Raw genomic sequence first — 17,437 nt, forward strand, 5'->3', positions numbered from 1 at the left:
TATTAACGTCCTCCACAAAATCCTATTTCTTGTTCGTATAATCCAAGTCTTAATCCAAGTATGAGATTTTGCATTGAGGAGCGAAGGCTGAACATGGACTTTGAATTTGGGGTTTGACTCGGTCAAAGAAAAAAAAGAGAAAAAGATAAGAAAGGAAAAGATTTACTTTCTTTTCTTATGCTGGAGTTACGTGCAATGGTTGACCGACTCTTACTTATCCGAATAGAAGTTGGTTGCTCGTCCTTTTGTACCCCACACACACACACACACACATATATATTCTTGTTGGTCTCCGTTGGGCGAAGTCTTGAAGCGCCGTACATGACATGAAGACTATTGAAGCGCCATCTCGTCGTTGAGTGCTTGAAAGGGTTTATCTTCGTTGGTTTTGTCCGCAAAATTACATCGAGAAGAATCAATGTTCGAGCCGACTAATCTTGTGAGTTTAAAGGTTTGTTTTAATTTCTTTGCGAGATTGAGAGATTATTTCGCTATAAATTGGAGGTTAAACACTGTGTACGTTATTGAATGTAATTGGAACTTGGGAATAACCGAGAATGCTTGAGTTACTTGAATTTGATCCGTAATCTCCGTGTATCGTTTGATCTATAATGTAATTCGTTGCTACTCTTCCCGTGAACATAGGTTTTTACGACCGAACCACGTACATCCGGTGTCCGATTTATTTTCTTATTCGATCTATTTATTGTTCAATCGCTTATTCCGCACAACACGGAGGTTGCGAGCCGAATTGGCTGCCTATTGACATGTCCACAACTTCGCTGAACACGAAGATCGGCGTGATCAATCTCGCGTGGGACGAGTCTTGTGTAGAGGTGATTGGCCATCGCCCCCCCCACACACACACATTAAAACTCGAAAGCTCCGACCTTCTCCCGACCTCATGCTTTCGGCGCTCATCTTGCTCTTGAGAAACCATCCGGTTTTCCAAAAACCCTAGTCTTATAACGAATGGCTAGAGAGCCAACTCTAGCTTAAGGGAAAATCCGACACCAATCATGTTGATTCCCTATCCGACCCCGCTCTAACAACGGTTTTGGTTTTTGAATTACCCACTATCTCACCCTACATGACAGGGGGTAATCGGTTCCACTGGAGCCAACCTTACTTGTCCGGCCAATTTCAAAGTCTACTAGAATCGGTCTCTTTTTTCAAATAATAATTAGACAAAATTTTGAAAAAGAGGCATGAAGTGCCTTTATTTTTCAAATAAGGACTCGAAGTGAAAGTTATTTCAAACAAGGGCATAAAATACTCAAATTATTTCAAAAAAAGGCCTAATCGAAAGACATTTTTGTTCTTTGTTTTTTTTTTAACTTTTTCTTCTTTTAATTTTTTTTCTTTTCTTTTTTTATTTTTCTTTTTTCTCCCCTCCCCAAGCCATTGCACGAGCCGGTGTCAGGCAAGGGCAGCTTGAGGCCGACAATGGCTAGAGGAGGGGAGGGGAGAAAAAAGAAAAAGAAAAAAGAAAAGAAAAAAAAAGAAAGAAAGAAAAAAGGAAATGGGAAAAAGAAAAATAGAAAAGAAAAAAAAGTTCAAAAAAATAAAGGACGAAAATACCTTTCGGTCGGGCCCCTCTTGAAATAATTTGAACACTTTAGGCCCTTATTTAAGTAAACAAGAGTACTTCATGACCTTATTTAAAATTTTCCATAATAATTATAGAAGAATAATATGAGCAATAAAATAGCTAAAACTAAAGCAATAACAAAAGTTAATTTTCATTTAAGAATGATAAATAATTTTCTTCCAATTTTAAAAGCCAGGTTCTAATCTCTTATGGAACGGGTGGGTGCGTTCAACACCCGAGACTTTAAACCTACCTGTACAACACCGAATCCAAAACATTGAAATTGGGAACCGAACCTATTCTTATGGGCGGTCCGGACACCGCAACCGCACCGGTTGCACAACCCTACCACATGATATTTTTAACATTTTCTCTATTGACTTCTTTTCAAGTTGGAATAATGATATGGATGATCCCAACTTCAATGAGCTCTTATTTTTTTTTTAATTTAGTGAAAAAAATTCGCTCAATATAGTCTTTTCATTAAATATTTTAACACCCGTTAGGCGACGTGAACTTGACTTAAATTTGCCACACTGATTCCCACGTGGAAAGCAAACATACCATTCCACGTCACATCTCCTCTACCCCAAAACAGTGTACATTACTATTTTGGTATAATAAACGTTGATGCGGTAGTCCACATTAGAAAAAGACACATACCATGTCATTTGTTTAACGGAATGCCTATATGAAATTGACTTTTAAAAATTCAGGAATTAAATTGCACAAAAAAAATTGAAAGACAGCTTTGAATTATGAAAAAAGCGTTCAAAGACCACCCATATCATTAATCCTTCCAAGTTATGCTTATTTGGCAAAACAAATAGGCCTTTTTGTAATTATTGTATAAGTTTTTTTTTTTGGGTCAGAATTTACTGTACAAGTTAAATGCACTATAAACGCTCAACTGTAAAAGTTAAAACATTTGACATGTTCTCAATTTTAAGCGGTGAATCAATTTGACTTATCGTAAGCATAATTATTCAATCAATGGGGATATGCATTCATGGTTGAACAGTTAAACTTGAACAAGATATTTGTTAAATTAGTGAACTAAATCAAAATGGCATTCACCTACATCAAATACAAAATGCATTCGATGTTGTTCAAATTATCAAAGACTCCTCCTATCTTCTCCATGAATAAGGGGTCTCTCCTCTATTCATTTCAAGACGGGCATAGAGATTTTAAATTCTGTGAAGTTGCTATCAAGAAGTTCCTGAAAATCATGCTTCATTTGTTTTGCGAAAAATGTCACATTTTTTAAAAATAAATTTCAAAAGGAAAATGAAAATATTTTTCGATGTCCGATACGGAACTTAAAATGAATTGAAAAATATTTTCCGTCGTTTAGTAAGGAAAATCTAAATTGATTTTCCAGTTTGGCCTAAAAGTGCTTATGTAGACGCTTACCATCCTACATGGTATAATTGACACTAACGTGAAATTATTATAAATTAAAAATATATATTTTTTACAATTATTTTATTTGTATTTTTTTATTCTCTTTCTTTTCTTTCTTTTTCTTTTTCTTTATCTTTATTCCTCCACCGCAATCAGCCAAAAGTGAGCTCGAGCTCGCTAGATCCCTGAGAAAAAAAAAACTAAAGAAAAATAATTTAAAAAAATAAATATGAATAAGTGCAAGACAAAAAATGAGAGAAAATGATTTTTGAAAAGAGGAAATCATTTTCCTCACTTTTGAAGGCGTTTTTTTTTTTTTTCATTGGTAGAAAACGTTTTCCTTGACTAGTTTATTTTCTATGAACCAAACACCGGAAAATCCAGAGATTTTTCTCCTGAAAGTTGTTTGCCGTAAAATAAACGAAGCCTTAAAAACTTAAAAAACATGAAACTCTCTCGGATTTAGGTCAACAGGACATTTATCAAACTTTTGGCCATCGAAATTTTGGAAACAGGTCCACAAGGATTCGAGATCAAACTCCTAAGGCCTTCAGATTGTGCTTATGTGAACAACAAAGGCATTACAATTCAATTTGAGATCAAGCCATTGAGACCCTCTAAATTGCATTCGAAAGAGAAATGAAATTCGCGCTATATTCGATCGGAGTCATGGCGCCATCTAGGCCTTCCAATTTCTCCTTTCATTACTAAAGACAAAATCAGATAGGCTCTTTATTTCACTCAGAAATTAGATATTATATTTATATCCATTTCTGGAAAAATTATCAAAAACAAAATTTAAATCTATTGCAATTGCGACAATTCAATCTTAATTTTTTTTTGTCAATTGAATCGTAAACCTTTTCCATTTGTGCTAATTCAGTCCTTCCGGCCAATTTAGGCCGGTTAGCGCAAATGCAAAAAATTTAGGACTCAATTGATCACAAAAATGTGTAGGACTGAATTAACACAATTATAATAGGTTTAGAACTTTTTTGATGATTTTTCCATTTAAAAGATCTGTGCATTTAAACGTAACCAAAGAAAAATCTAACATTTGCCCCTGCTATTCAATCAGAAATCTTCCTTCCTTGTTCTCTTCTCTAGCGAGATTTAACAGGAAACCATTCGAGGGTCTGTTGGTTTTCACAGCAGACAGGTTGAAGATAAAACTCAGTATCATCCACTATAGCAGAATGTCTTTTTCTCTGTAAACATCAATTTTATTCCTCGGTGATTTAGCATGCAGAAATAGTCATGCACCAGATGGGCAACAGACAATCCAAACGAAATATACCATCTTCTCTGCTCTATAATCCAAGGTAAATGACCGCCTGTGCCCTGGTGAATTAGGGCAAGCGCGGGCCAACCCCGGCCCCAGATGCAGGCAGCAATAGCAGCAGCCGGGGCGGAACATGGACTGTGAAGGGCCGGGGAGGGGGAAGAGAGAGGAGGCTGACTATCTGGGTTTTCTTCTGTGTTAGGAAATAAAGTCACAAGTTTGTGACACTATCTGATAAAACATACCAATCAGAGTTCCGGCCGAAGCCGATCAACAGCAGCCAAACTTAGTCACTTCCCAAAGGCCTAATTCCTCAAGGGGTGGAGTCGCTACAGAAGCATTTGAACAAGATGACCCAAGAAAAATTGCAGTTGAACACTTTATGACCCCAAAAAGATGTGGGGATGTGCCTTTTTTCCCTTTGCGACGCACAAGTGTTAAACACAAACAAAACAAAGGCGAAGTCCAAAGTGCATTCAAGTCCAAGTGACCATCACCTCCACGAGATCATGTAAGGTAGCAAGGAAATCAGAGTGAATGATGCATGATCATATTCATTCCACCTCTGTTCTCTACAATGCCAAAACTCTCAAGTCCCTAAAAAATAAAAATAGAAAGGGTTTTGATGATTATCTGGAGAAAGGCGAATGTAGAAGCATATACTTTTTTAGCTCCACCACCTCAACATTTTGGCTTTCTTCTATGACAGCCGATGCTAACAAGATGCAGTCTAAGATTGCTCCTCCACTTATTAACCAACTCTAGAGAAAAAGACCCACAAAAATCAATCCACAGGATGCATGACACCAAACTGATTTGCCTCCCATGATAAACCACCATCCACAACAAGCAGAGATGTTCATTCTTTGGCTTACAATTCAAAAAGCTTTCAAGCACAAATCCCACGATCACTCCCTTATAAGCCATATAAGTTCTAGTGTGCATAACTTCTCTTCGGAAAAGCTTACTACTTTGCAAACGACTGCAACCATAAAGGTTCTAAAATCACATCAGTGCCACAAAAATGAACCTGCAGATAACAGAACGTGCTAAATCATGAGCTCTAAAAACTATTAACATACCAACAGCAGCAACACAATTTGTTTTTTCCATTTTTAAAGTACAACACAGCACAAAGTTCTTTTATTTGACACAACCACTCCATATCAGGTTCACAAATTATCAGAGTCTGCAACTGCAAGTCCTGAAATGGTTGGATCAATTGAGATCACCAATAAAATGAAATCTAGTAAGGTGATGGAGCTAGGATTTGTATTTTTGTAACTTTTTTCTTGGTCGGTAGGGGGTCTCCATGTTATTCAAAAAACTTAAAGAGGGACGCCCATATAAAGTATATTATTGTGAGAACACACTCGCCCACAAAGAGAGAGACAGAGACGGAGAAATTCCTTTTGATTCTAGGTATTTCATACTGGGACTCAAATAAGAGAAGCACTTTTACAGAAAACATGATATATCTAAGTGCATTCAGATCTCCACAAAAGTTAGTTCCTTTTGCACATTGTTGATACAAGAAAATCAGAAGGAAAGGCTCTGTCTGTATGTGTGGATGTGTGTATGTGGTGTACACGCGGTAACTTAGTTATTCATTCCTCTTGAAATTTTCCTAACACCCAAGCCTCGCCTTCCAAATCCAAATCCTGTGGCCACAACTGGGAAGGATCCCATGATAAAAGGGAGCAATTGGACCCAACTTCTCAGTAATAAAGTTTTGAATAAAAGTAGCAAATACAACACGTTTTCTCCCACAAAACACAAGGAGTATGAACTGTTATTGTCCTCTGTTCCCTCCCTCACCCCACACAACAAGAAGATGTAAAGATGTTTGTAAGACTGCTCGTGCTTAAAAACTGAGCACCATTAATTAAGTTTTAACAGGTGCCGTGACTTGCTTGATCAAAAAATATCGTTGACACTTCCAAACAGAGCAAAATCAATCTTGCTTCAGGTTAGCCGACTGGCAAAGTAATGTCTGGACATCACCTGTAAGCGTTCTGACGCTTAAAAGTCGACTACAACTACAAAAGGCGTGGCCATCCTCAGAAGAAAAGGCTAAAGAGCGGGACATATGACATGTTTTCTCAACTTCAGTTGGCTGTCCTAAGTTTAGCCACATCAAAATGATACTCTCCCAAGAAATTACTCTCAGGATGAGGGAATAAACTATCCAGTCCACAGTTCTGCAACAGACAACAAAAGACATGGGCTTCTTTCTTCGTAGACCAAGAATCACACGAAACAACCAATTGATTCATCAAACACTCGTACAGAGAAGTTAAGTTAAAACTCAACAAAGCCACTTACTCAATTGCAATTCATCCGAGCCTGAAGATAACCGTCATCTTCACGTCTTTTAGCCGGTGATCATGGTTCCAGCTCCTTCATCCGTCATGATCTCGAGGAGCAATGAATGCGGGACCCGTCCATCAATTATACTCGTCGTCCTCACGCCCTGCGCCAAGGACCTCACGCAGCAATTGACCTTGGGAATCATCCCTCCCGCAACCAAACCTTCACCTATCATCTTCTTCACCCCCTTTATATCAATCTCCTTCACCAAGCTACCAGGATCGTTCCGGTCCCGAAGAATCCCCGCAACATCCGTCAATAGAATCAGCTTCTCTGCACCCAATGCAGCCGCCAACTCACCTGCCACAGTGTCAGCATTGATGTTATATGGCTGCCCTTCCTTGTCGGCGGCCACGGATGCAATCACGGGTATGTGGCCACTGTCCGTGAGGGGTCGTAGCACGGTGGGGTCAACGGAGGCCACCTCCCCGACGAACCCCAATTGGACGGCATTTGGGGCGGGGCGGGCAGTGAGGAGGCAGCCGTCCATGCCAGAGAGCCCGACGGCGGTGGCGCCTGCCCTGTTGATGAGCGAGACGAGGTGCTTATTCACCTTCCCGACGAGGACCATGGAGACGATCTCCATAGTGGAGGCGTCGGTGACGCGGAGGCCGTCGCGGAAGACGGGCTCGACTCCGAGGCGGCCGAGCCAGGAGTTGATCTCGGGGCCGCCGCCGTGGACAAGGACGGGGCGGAGGCCGACGCAGGCGAGGAGGACGAGGTCGTTGACGACGGAGGCGCGGAGGGCTTCGGACTTCATGGCGGCGCCGCCGTACTTGACGACGATGGTCTTGCCTCGGAACTTCTGGATGAAGGGGAGGGACTCGGAGAGGACGTCTACCCGGAACTGGCCCGGAGGGTAGGTGGCGGGGGAGGCCGGGCCGCCACCGGCGACTGGGGCGGGGGCGGGGGCGGGGACGGCGAAGGAACCGGTGACAGAGAGACAGGGAGTTCGGAGAGAGCGGGGCGGGGGGAGAGAGAGTGCGTTGGGGGTCTTGGGGGTTAGGGTTTTGGAGAGAGGAGGAGAGAGGGGAAGACTGGAGAGAGAGGGGTGGTGGTTTCTGGTCAATGCCATCTTCTTCTTTCGGTGCTCTTCGCTTCTCTCTCTCACTCCCTCTCCCTCTCCTCTGCTCTCTCTCCTCTGCTCTTCTCTTTGATGAGGGCTGCGGGCGGAGCTTTGGAGGCGCGTTCAGTCGTCTGTTTCGGCGAGGAATTGCCGATACCGGCAGTGGCATTTCGCAGAGCACGACACGCACGCACGTGCGTACAGACATAAGACATGTGGATGAATATAAATGGACATGTGCTTGGCCCGTGAATAATAATCATTTTTGTTTTTAGGAATAATTTCTGACCATATTTCATGAATAACTTTCTCAGCAAATGCATTTGCTCACGACAAAAAAAAATATATTATTGGATAGAAATTCGTCTGATACCAGCATTAAATTTTTTATTTAAGTGGATTAATCCGTAGATAAAAGAGTGGTGGCCATGCTAAGCAGAGAATTGCATTGAGTACGTGACTCCACTTCCTTGCTTAACTGTACCACCCAACATCACTGCAAAAGATCAGCACCAAAAGACATGCAATCCTTAAGAAATTCTTTCATGCCGCAAATGATGATCTTTTGAATTGATAGGAAAATCCTAAAAAAAAAGGAAATCATTTTTCTTTTCTTTTCTTTTCTTTTCTTTCATTTTTCCTTTGTTTTCCTTTTTCTCTGTGGTCGATGAGCGAGAGCTAGCAAAGGCTGCCCTCTCGCCTAAGCAAGCGACACCCACGCCAAATCTGGTGAAGGCAAGGGCTTGTGAGGGCATCGTGACTCTCACCTGTGGCCTGCCATAGTCAAAAAGGAAAAGTATGGAAAAAATTTGAAAATTTAGAAATATTGTAAAAATAGTCCACATCAATATCAGTCGCATCATATAGGACGGCCGACGTCCATGTCGGCGATTTCCGATCAAAATTGGATAAAATAACTATTTGATAAATCGTCAAAATGTTTATAACTAAATTAGTACAATTGAAAATATTAAAATTGAATTAATTGTTGTACAATAAATTTAAGGCTTTTTTGATAATTTTCCCTAATCAATTTAAATTGCAGTTGTAGCCAAGGGGTTCGGTGATGGTATTTGTGCCGTTGGTGATGGCGGTGGCTAAGTTTTGCACGGGTAATGGTGATTTTGGAGTTGGCGGGTGGTGGCGGTATTCAAGCACATGGACTCACCGGCGATGTGGGTCTCAAGAGTGGCGGTAGCCGAGTGCATTTGGTAGTCGTGCTTTGGAGTCCATAGTGGAAAGAAAACATTTTATATATTGTGCTGGGAAAAAATTGGGTAAGTATACTGAAAATCCTAAAATTTGTCATGAAAGTATAATTGAGTCATAAAGCTTTCAAAAGATTTAAGTCATAAAATTTACCTTGAAAGGGTAATCAAGTCCTAAAAATTTTCAAAAAGCGCAATCAAAGGAATAACTTGATTTTATCAATTTGATAAGTTGTAAAACTTTATTACACTTTCGTGATAAGTTTTAAGGTTTCTAACACATTCATCTTGAAAAAGAAATGCCATGACTATCACATCATCGTTCTCGATTAGTCAAACAGTTCATGTTAGCAAAATTCAACGGCATGGTGCCAAAGCTTGACATTGAGCAAACTTTGCGAAAGATAAGTAACTTGAAAATTGGCATTAAAATGTCTGCTAGTATTAAATATGGAAGAGTTGGGTGTTTTTCTGATTTGAAGGACCTTTTGTAACTTTAAGGGCATGAGGCTGAATACCATCTATAGTTTAGTGACCAAACTGGGTAAGTAAAAAATCCATGATGCAATAATAAATACCACCGAGGATGACAGTGAGCATCAAAGCTTGATTTTAGAGACCGAATTGAGTCAATTGAAAGTTCATCGATTGCATTATCAAAAAGTCCAGTAACTTAATCGAATTAACAAAATATCAAGAACAACGTTGCATATTGTGACCGAACTTCAATGATCTATGATGGCATTATTCTTCAAACTGGTCAAAAGCCACTCCATAATGGTTAACTAAGATTCGTGGGGGAAAAGGAAGTTCACTGGCACAATTAGGGTTCCGTTTATTTTGTGAAAAATGAATGATTTATAAAATATATATTTTTAAAATAATCACATGCAACGCTTGAAATAATTAGTCAACAAAAAATATTTTCATTATCAATAATAATTTGTGCCTAAACATTTGCTTTGACGAGCATGATAAAAAAAATCGGATAAAAGGAGAAAATGAAAGGAAGAAGAGAAGGGATAGAGGATGTGCGTGTCGTCGAGCAACGACGAGGATCCGTTGCTCTTTCCTTGGTTGAGAGGGAGAGCTACGTTTTATGAGGATGCGAATCCCCTGCCATAGAGGGTTAATGGCGGGGGTAACATAGAACGAAATCCGGCCGTCCATTTGAATCTAAAGGCCGAGATTCGTCCACATCATTTGAAGGAGGCGAACTCAAAATTTGGGCGCGAAACCAACGTTTTCTAAATAAAAAATATATTTTTCTCTCTCCTCAAATCTTACGGATCGACCCTCTCCCTCGCGAAACGTCCGCTTTCACCTCTTTCTGTCAAATTTCCTCCATCCTCCTCCTCCTCCTTTCGCTCCGGTGATGCTCCTCTTCGACGCCAGCATCTGCGGAACCGCCGTCAACCTTCCCGACACCAAATCGAGAGGCGCGTCGGTGGCTTCGAAACCCGAGCCTATATCCATCTCTCTCTCCACCGATTACGACTCTGTGTGGATCTCCTCGATTACGGGTTGGTGCTCGATCAATCTCCGCTTCTCTTCTTTGGATTTGGTTTCTATGATTTAGCATTCTTGAGAAGTTTTTAGGATTTTTCGGTTTAACTCATGTTGGTGAGTACGGAACTTTGCTTTGCATCTAAATGTACTGATTAGCTTGCCTTGAGCCGCTCTTAAGTAGACCAATATTGTGTTCGGAATGATCAAACACTTGAGTCGACCGTAAGAAAACATTTGGTATGTGAAAAGAAGACGTTGGAGTTAGTTTTACGTGAGTTCGGTGCTTAAGAATAGAACCTTCCTTTTCAATCTGCCTCTTCAGCTTGTTTACCATTGAAGTAGTTTATTTTGACAGCCCATAAAGGACAGTAAAAATTGTTGTGCATATGATGTTTCCTAATAGCCGATCAATTTAAGAGCGCTTCCATGATCGGGGTTTTTGCGAAAAAGTGAAGTAATATTGTCACAAATGAAATGGAAGATTGCATTTGCCGCATCCACATTCTATATTCATTATCCGTGTTGTGTCCAGATTGAAATCATCAAGATTAGCAATGCCTATGAATTGCTGAGTACCTTTTGTTTTCGTCTCTCAAGCTTCTCGGATGTTAATGCGTGCCGTCCAAAATTGGTCCGGAGCGACGCCTCCCTCCAATTTCTAGTTTTTTTGTAGGCTCTTTCCTTTTCTATTTCAAGGACATGGAAGCCTGTCTTAGATGAGGAAAATTTGCTATAAAAGGAATTTGGAAACATCAAATGAATTGTTTGGACTAAAATTGGTCGAAAGAAAGCATTTCTTGGTCTTAGCCAGGGCTTTCATACTCTATATCTAGTCATTGGAACAACTTTGAGACTTCAAGGCCCCGCAAAGACACATGAAGTGCATCTCGGTATATATAATTCCATTACATGGTTTGTGGAACAGATCTCCTTTCTCAGACACCTTATTGGTTTAGATAAAGACAATGTTGATGTTGTTTGATATAATCTATTGAGTGCCTAGTGTGTGTGTGAATCTTGTTCTTTGCTTTTGCATGTTGTGATCTGTTCTTTTTACTTTTTTTCCACTGTTCTCTTGTTTGAATTTGTTGGTGACTTTGAAGTTCTCCTAATTGCTCTAACTTTCTACAAGTGGCACCTTCGCCTTATACTCATTGATTTGTAGACATGCCAAAGTCAGTCTTCTCCCAAACTAGCTTCCATCTAATGCCCGAATATCATCCTTTAGACAAAAAGTGTCATCCCCGGAACTTGAGAGATCCTTAAGGATAAAAGAAAGGCTAGAAAATTCACTCACGTTGAAAAAGCTGCTTCTTATTCTAGTACTTGCTGGTACTTTTGTGGTTATTGCTGATGGGGTTGTTATGCCGGCAATGTTAGGTTCTCATTTGATCCTCGGACATTCCATTGGGATGTCTTTAAGGCAATGTATTTTTTTGTGTTCAGTATACATGTGGGTTATTTACTTGGAATTGTAGGTCTACATCATCATTGTAGGCCATGTCCTCATAGTTTTCTTGTTTTTTCCCGATGTAGTAGTCTCTGCTATTGGTGGATTAAAAGTTGGGGTGGCTGCAATTGGGGCGGGTAATATAATGTTTAGTGATTAGTATTTCTTACTTATTTGCTCCTCTTAAAATAAATTTTCTTTTGGTGAAAAGAAGACATTTCATCTTTTTCTTTGTTTTGGTTTTATGTTAGTTTGTTTGAGAGAAGCATTTTAAGAATGCTCTCAATAGTTGTTCGTTAAAATGTAAAAAATTATAACTCCCTACCTCGGACAATGTCTTGGTAGAATGTAGCTTAGGGGTAGGCCTTCATTTCTTTTGATATATATAAATGACAATTGTAAAGGGAAGTTTAGCATGATAATGAATAATACAGTTTTTTTCCCTTTCTAAGCATTACGGCATTTTCTTGAGATTAGATCAGTATACCTATAGCAGTGATGCTTTTAATGAGAAGTGATGCTTTTCTCAAACAGCTTATTGGTTTGGAATTTGTCTCTTGTGCTTTTCTCTTGCATTCCAACAGCTTTCATAAATTGACTTCTAATGATAAGTGACGCTTTTCCTAGTTTGAAGATAAACTACCTTTAGACACTTAGATCTTTAGAAGAGGCATTAAGAAACTCCCTCTCAAATGGATAGGGAGGGAGCACTAACTACCATACTTAGTACTAGCAGTCAAATTATCCCTCAAATGGATGATGATGGCACGAGGTAAGTAATGTCTTCATGAAAGTATGTTAGTTTTTCTTTTGTTTTATTGTTTGTTGTTCAAGTTTATCGTCTAATGACGTCACTTTGTCCACTATGTTTTTGTATGATTTTATCAGCTGTAATGATTGGACTCCACAAATGGGTATGGAATTTAATGATGTAGATGAGGCAAGAGAGTTTTGGAAGACGTATGCATTAAAAATTGGTTTTGGTGTACGTAGGAGAGTTACTAACAAAGAGAAGGATGGTTCCATAACTTCTACACGCTTTTGTTGTGCAAAAGAGGGACATCGACAAAAAGATAAACGGATGGAATTAGTAAAAAAGCCTAGGCCCGAAACGAGGATGGACTGCCATGCATGAATGGGAATCAAATTAGTTCGAGAGAGCGGTAAATATTTTGTGTATGATTTTGAGCCAATGCATTCCCATCCACTCCACTTTGCAGAGTGTACTCACTTGATACGGTCACATAGGCAAATAAGCGACATCCAAGCTCAGCAAATTGTGTTGGGCGACAATGCGGGCCTCACACAGAGAAAGTAGCATGACTTGTCTAGTGTACGATCCGGGAGAAGAGAAAATGTTGGTTACACGAGGATTGATGTGAAAAACTATCTTCGCACTAAACATGGGAGAGACATGGAGTTTGGAGACGCAGGATGTTTATTGAAGTACTTCGAAAAACGACGGATCTTAGACACATCTTTCTTTTATGCTGTTCCACTTGATAGTAATGAGCAAATAACAAACATATTTTGGGCAGATTCTAGAATGGTTATTGATTATGCCCTTTTTGGTGATGTTGTGACCTTTGACACAACATTTTCCACCAACAAAAAGTACAGGCCACTCGGTATATTTATTGGATTCAATCACCATAGAGAGCTTGTGATTTTTGGGGCTGCACTTTTATATGATGAAATCGCAGATTCATTCAAATGGCTTTTCAAAACATTCTTGGGGGCACACAAATATATAAGGCTTGCAACAATTTTTACTGATCAAAATGCAGCAATGTCGAAGGCATTAGAAAAGGTGATTCCCGAGACAAGACATGGATTGTGTACATGGCATCTAATGTAAAATCCTATGAAAAATGTTGGTCATTTAATGAGGAATGGATCTAATTTTTTGACTGATTTAAAGAAGCTTGTGTATGAATATGTAGAAGTGAAAAAATTTGAAGAGGCTTGGGATTCATTACTTTCAACATATGAAGCTATTGATAATTCTTGGCTCCAAAATCTGTATAGGTTGAAAGAGAAGTGGGCTAGATGTTATATGAAATCTACGGTGACCTTGGGGATACATAGTACACAATTGAGCGAGAGTTTGAATGGAGATTTGAAGAATTATCTTGCATGTAATATAAATCTAAATGGATTTTCCAAGAGATTTGATAAGGTTGTGAACGATAAGCGATACAAAGAGTTATAGGCTGAGTTTAATGCTAGAGAGAAATTGCCAATGATTTTGTGTCGGACATCACTTATGTTGCAGCAAGCAAGCAAGGTCTATAAACCTTCAATGTTTGAAAATTTTCAGACATAATGGATGAAAACTTTATCCCTGGTTATCAAGGAACGTAATGAGATGGGTATCTTGTGGGAATATGTTGTTGGTTCATTTGGTACAAATGATCCAAAGTATAAGGTCACGAGTGATCCAAACAATGACCTTGGGGATACGTAGTACACGGTTGAGTGAAAGTTTGAATGGAGATTTGAATAATTATCTTGCATGTAATATAAATTTAAATGGATTTTTCAAGAGATTTGATAAAGTTGTGAACGATAAGCGGTACAAAGAGTTACAGGCTGAGTTTAATGCTAGAGAGAAATTGCCAACGATTTTGTGTCGGGCATCACCTATGTTGCAGCAAGCAAGCAAGGTCTATAAACCTTCAATGTTTGAAAATTTTCAGACATAATGGATGAAAACTTTATCCCTGGTTATCAAGGAACTTAATGAGATGGGTATCTTGCGAGAATATGTTGTTGGTTCATTTGGTACAAATGATCCAAAGTATAAAGTCATGGGCGACCCAAGCAATGAAGTGGTAAATTGTGCTTGTAATCATTTTGAGACCGTTGGGATATTATGTTGCCATGCGTTGAAGGTGCTTGATAACTTGGACATAAAGTTAATTCCTAGTGCTTACATTTTGAAGAGATGGACACATGAGGCAAGAGATGGAATACTCGAGAAGCATGGTTTAGATGCTCGGGTATAAATTATCGTTATATTCTTTTTTACTCAATTTAATATTCTAATTTATTAGTAACTTCTAATAAATTCTATATATTCGTTTAGGGGAATGGTGACATGGATGTTACCGATAGATATAGAGAGGTGTGTCCCGAGTTTGTGAAGATAGCGGTTAAGGGCTCACAAACTATTCGGAGATATGAATTTATCAAGAAGATGATCTTGACCATAAACAAATCTCTCGATGAAATGCCACTTGGAGGTGAGTTTCGGAGAAATTTGACAGGCTTAAGTGAAGATACGAGTCTCATTGCAAAATGTACGGGCCTCAACAAGAAAGATGGACGCAAAGGAGGAAAGCGACATAAGAGCTGTTTAGAGAAGAATAAAAGAAAATGAAAGAAGCAAGGAGATGCACCTCAAGCTTCTTCGCAAGCTTCTTGGGCACCTCAAGTTCTTGGAAATTACAATAACTCTCCGGGTTTTTGTAGTAATCTACTCGAGACGTTTGAGGCACCACGAGACTTCAATATGCCTTCCATGATAACATCGCTTGTTGACGGGTAATGCACTATTCTATTTGCACTAAGTTATGTTCATCTTATTATGTTCATTTTATCATGCATGCTAATTTCTAATTTGTTATGTCTATTTGTGGAAGTTGTGGATTGTTGTCTGGATTAATGGTTTTCACTTTCTGAGGGGCAGAGTTTTTCATATTTACTAACACTCGGGACATTTCATTGTGGATGTTTAAGCTTATGAGCCTAGCTATGTAGCTCCACCAGGTCCCCCCGAACTTAGAAGATACAACTCCACCTCAAGTTCATCTATTTCAAAAAGATGCTACGATTTCGGGTATTGTTGTTTGTCCTGTAGAGAGTTCATCTACTTCATAGATTCTAAGGAATGTATGATGTCATATTATCATACCCTGCTAGAGCGGTTTCTTCCTAAAGTTTTGAGGGAAACGAAACTAAAAAATCTTCATCGGTTCAGAGTAACTTGGCTGTCACTGCGTAATGTTTTATTGTTACTCAATACAATTTCTAATTACTTTGACCAGTAATTTACGCTAGCGATACACAACTTAAACGAAACAATGTTATTAGAAAAGATGGCTCTGGCGGTACTCTTGGCATTGGCTTGCAAATAAATTATTAATGCTTGAAAACGATGTTTTCTATGTTGCCGAGTGATTTGAGGGCTAGTGCTATTACATTCCTTTCTTGGATGTCTTATACCTTTTATTTGTAAATCTCCAAGAGAATTTCTCGAAGGCAGATACACCTTTACAAGCTGGGTTATTTTTTTCTTAAGAATCATAAGGGACATGCTAGTTTTTCTTGTTTAGGTTTAGTGGTTGGAAGCTGCTGAAATTTGTAAGAATGGGTATCTCTGATTGCAGAACTATTCAATTAACAGAAGCCAAAGGCTTCTTTCTCTTCATCGTCTTTGTTCATCATTATTTGTCTTGAGTAAACTACATTTGCATGTTTTACGAAATATGCTCTTCCTTTTGGAGGACATTTTTTGATGCATGTATAAAACACGCTTCCCATTTAAAAGGAGGTCAAGCTACTTCAATTTTGTTCTTACTTCAAGTCATTTCTCAAGTCTATTAATAAGTTTGTTGTTACTTGATATCACTCAATCTGGTGCTTACTGGAAAATTATTTAAAAAATAGATACTCTTTCGAAAATCATTTTACAAAAATGTGATTTTCTTTTCCAGATTAGTAGAAGGTGGGAAGTATGTTCATCATCTTGTTTCTCCGATTATGTAGGTTATGAAATTTGGAAATGCGAATCAAATAAATTTTATTGCTTCGGAGGTTCGTGGATCATTTGCTGCAACTTTGGTTGAAGCACAGATTGAGCTTTTCAACTCTTTGATTGATGGATGTAGAGAGGATGTCAAAATGGGAAACGTTGATCCGAAGCTTGATTCTGTGGTAGTCTTCCCCCAACCACATCCTTCCCTCCTGTTGATCCGAAGCTTTTCAACTCTTCTAATGTTTTAAGTTGTGTACTGTTACTTCCTAATGTTTCATGCTTGACAAAATACTCGATGTTTTATTGTTAGTCAATGTTTTATTTATGGGGGACCTGATTGCGTTTTTTGTTTTCCATTCGCTACCATTTGATCCCTTATTCTTTTTCTTTTTTGTTTCTCTTCTGCTTTTGTTGCTCGTATGTTCCTTGTGTTTTGGATTTAAAGATGACTTTTTGTTCCGACTTCGTTCGATGTAATTGTTTTACATCCCCTTTCACACTTTTCTAATACGAAGCCCTTTTTAGCGTAGAATCGGAAACTTTTTTTTTCATAAAAGAAAAGTAAAAAAAAAAAATTTGAAAGGGGGACATGAAAGAGAAAAGTAAAAAAAGTAATCTCGCCTTGTGCAAACTCATGGTGTTTATATAATTTGTACCTAACCTCGGTTTTTCATTCATGTTTCACACTTTTCTAATGCGAAGCCCTTTTTAGCCTAGAATAGGAAACTTTTTTTTTTTTCATAAAAGAAAAGTAAAAAAAAAAAAAATTCGAAAGGGGGACATGAAAAAGCAAAA

The 17,437-nt window shown here is 38.8% G+C and overlaps 2 protein-coding genes and 1 long non-coding RNA gene across 6 annotated transcripts; 1 reads left to right on the forward strand and 2 right to left on the reverse strand.

Annotated features, from left to right (window-relative positions):
- Positions 1–4,740: 4,740 nt before the first annotated feature.
- Positions 4,741–7,742, reverse strand: LOC115749628 (acetylglutamate kinase). Its single transcript, XM_048277720.1, has 2 exons — positions 6,606–7,742; positions 4,741–5,113 (listed from the first exon to the last, which is right to left on the reverse strand). The coding sequence occupies exon 1, from the start codon at positions 7,723–7,725 to the stop codon at positions 6,655–6,657; it is 1,071 nt and encodes a 356-aa protein (XP_048133677.1). The 5' UTR covers positions 7,726–7,742; the 3' UTR covers positions 4,741–5,113; positions 6,606–6,654.
- A 4,897-nt stretch (positions 7,743–12,639) lies between these two features.
- On the forward strand, positions 12,640–16,761 carry LOC125314919 (protein FAR1-RELATED SEQUENCE 12-like). Of its 4 annotated transcripts, XR_007198264.1 has the most exons (5): positions 12,640–13,329; positions 14,829–14,885; positions 14,972–15,507; positions 15,577–15,724; positions 16,654–16,761. XR_007198264.1 is itself a non-coding variant. In XM_048278325.1 (2 exons), exons 1-2 carry the CDS (start codon positions 14,592–14,594, stop codon positions 15,263–15,265), a joined length of 588 nt encoding a protein of 195 aa, XP_048134282.1. In that variant the 5' UTR covers positions 14,407–14,591; the 3' UTR covers positions 15,266–15,537. The 4 variants fall into 4 exon arrangements, 1 of the variants encoding a protein (XP_048134282.1); XR_007198265.1 differs by lacking the exon at positions 14,829–14,885; XR_007198263.1 differs by lacking the exon at positions 12,640–13,329 and having other exon boundaries at positions 14,716–14,885.
- LOC125314920 lies at positions 12,692–14,438 on the reverse strand. The gene is made up of 2 exons (XR_007198266.1): positions 14,336–14,438; positions 12,692–13,956 (listed from the first exon to the last, which is right to left on the reverse strand). It is a non-coding gene; the product is annotated as an uncharacterized LOC125314920 (long non-coding RNA).
- Positions 16,762–17,437: the final 676 nt, after the last annotated feature.

Source organism: Rhodamnia argentea, chromosome 4, assembly GCF_020921035.1.
Source record: "Rhodamnia argentea isolate NSW1041297 chromosome 4, ASM2092103v1, whole genome shotgun sequence".
NCBI lineage: Eukaryota > Viridiplantae > Streptophyta > Magnoliopsida > Myrtales > Myrtaceae > Rhodamnia > Rhodamnia argentea.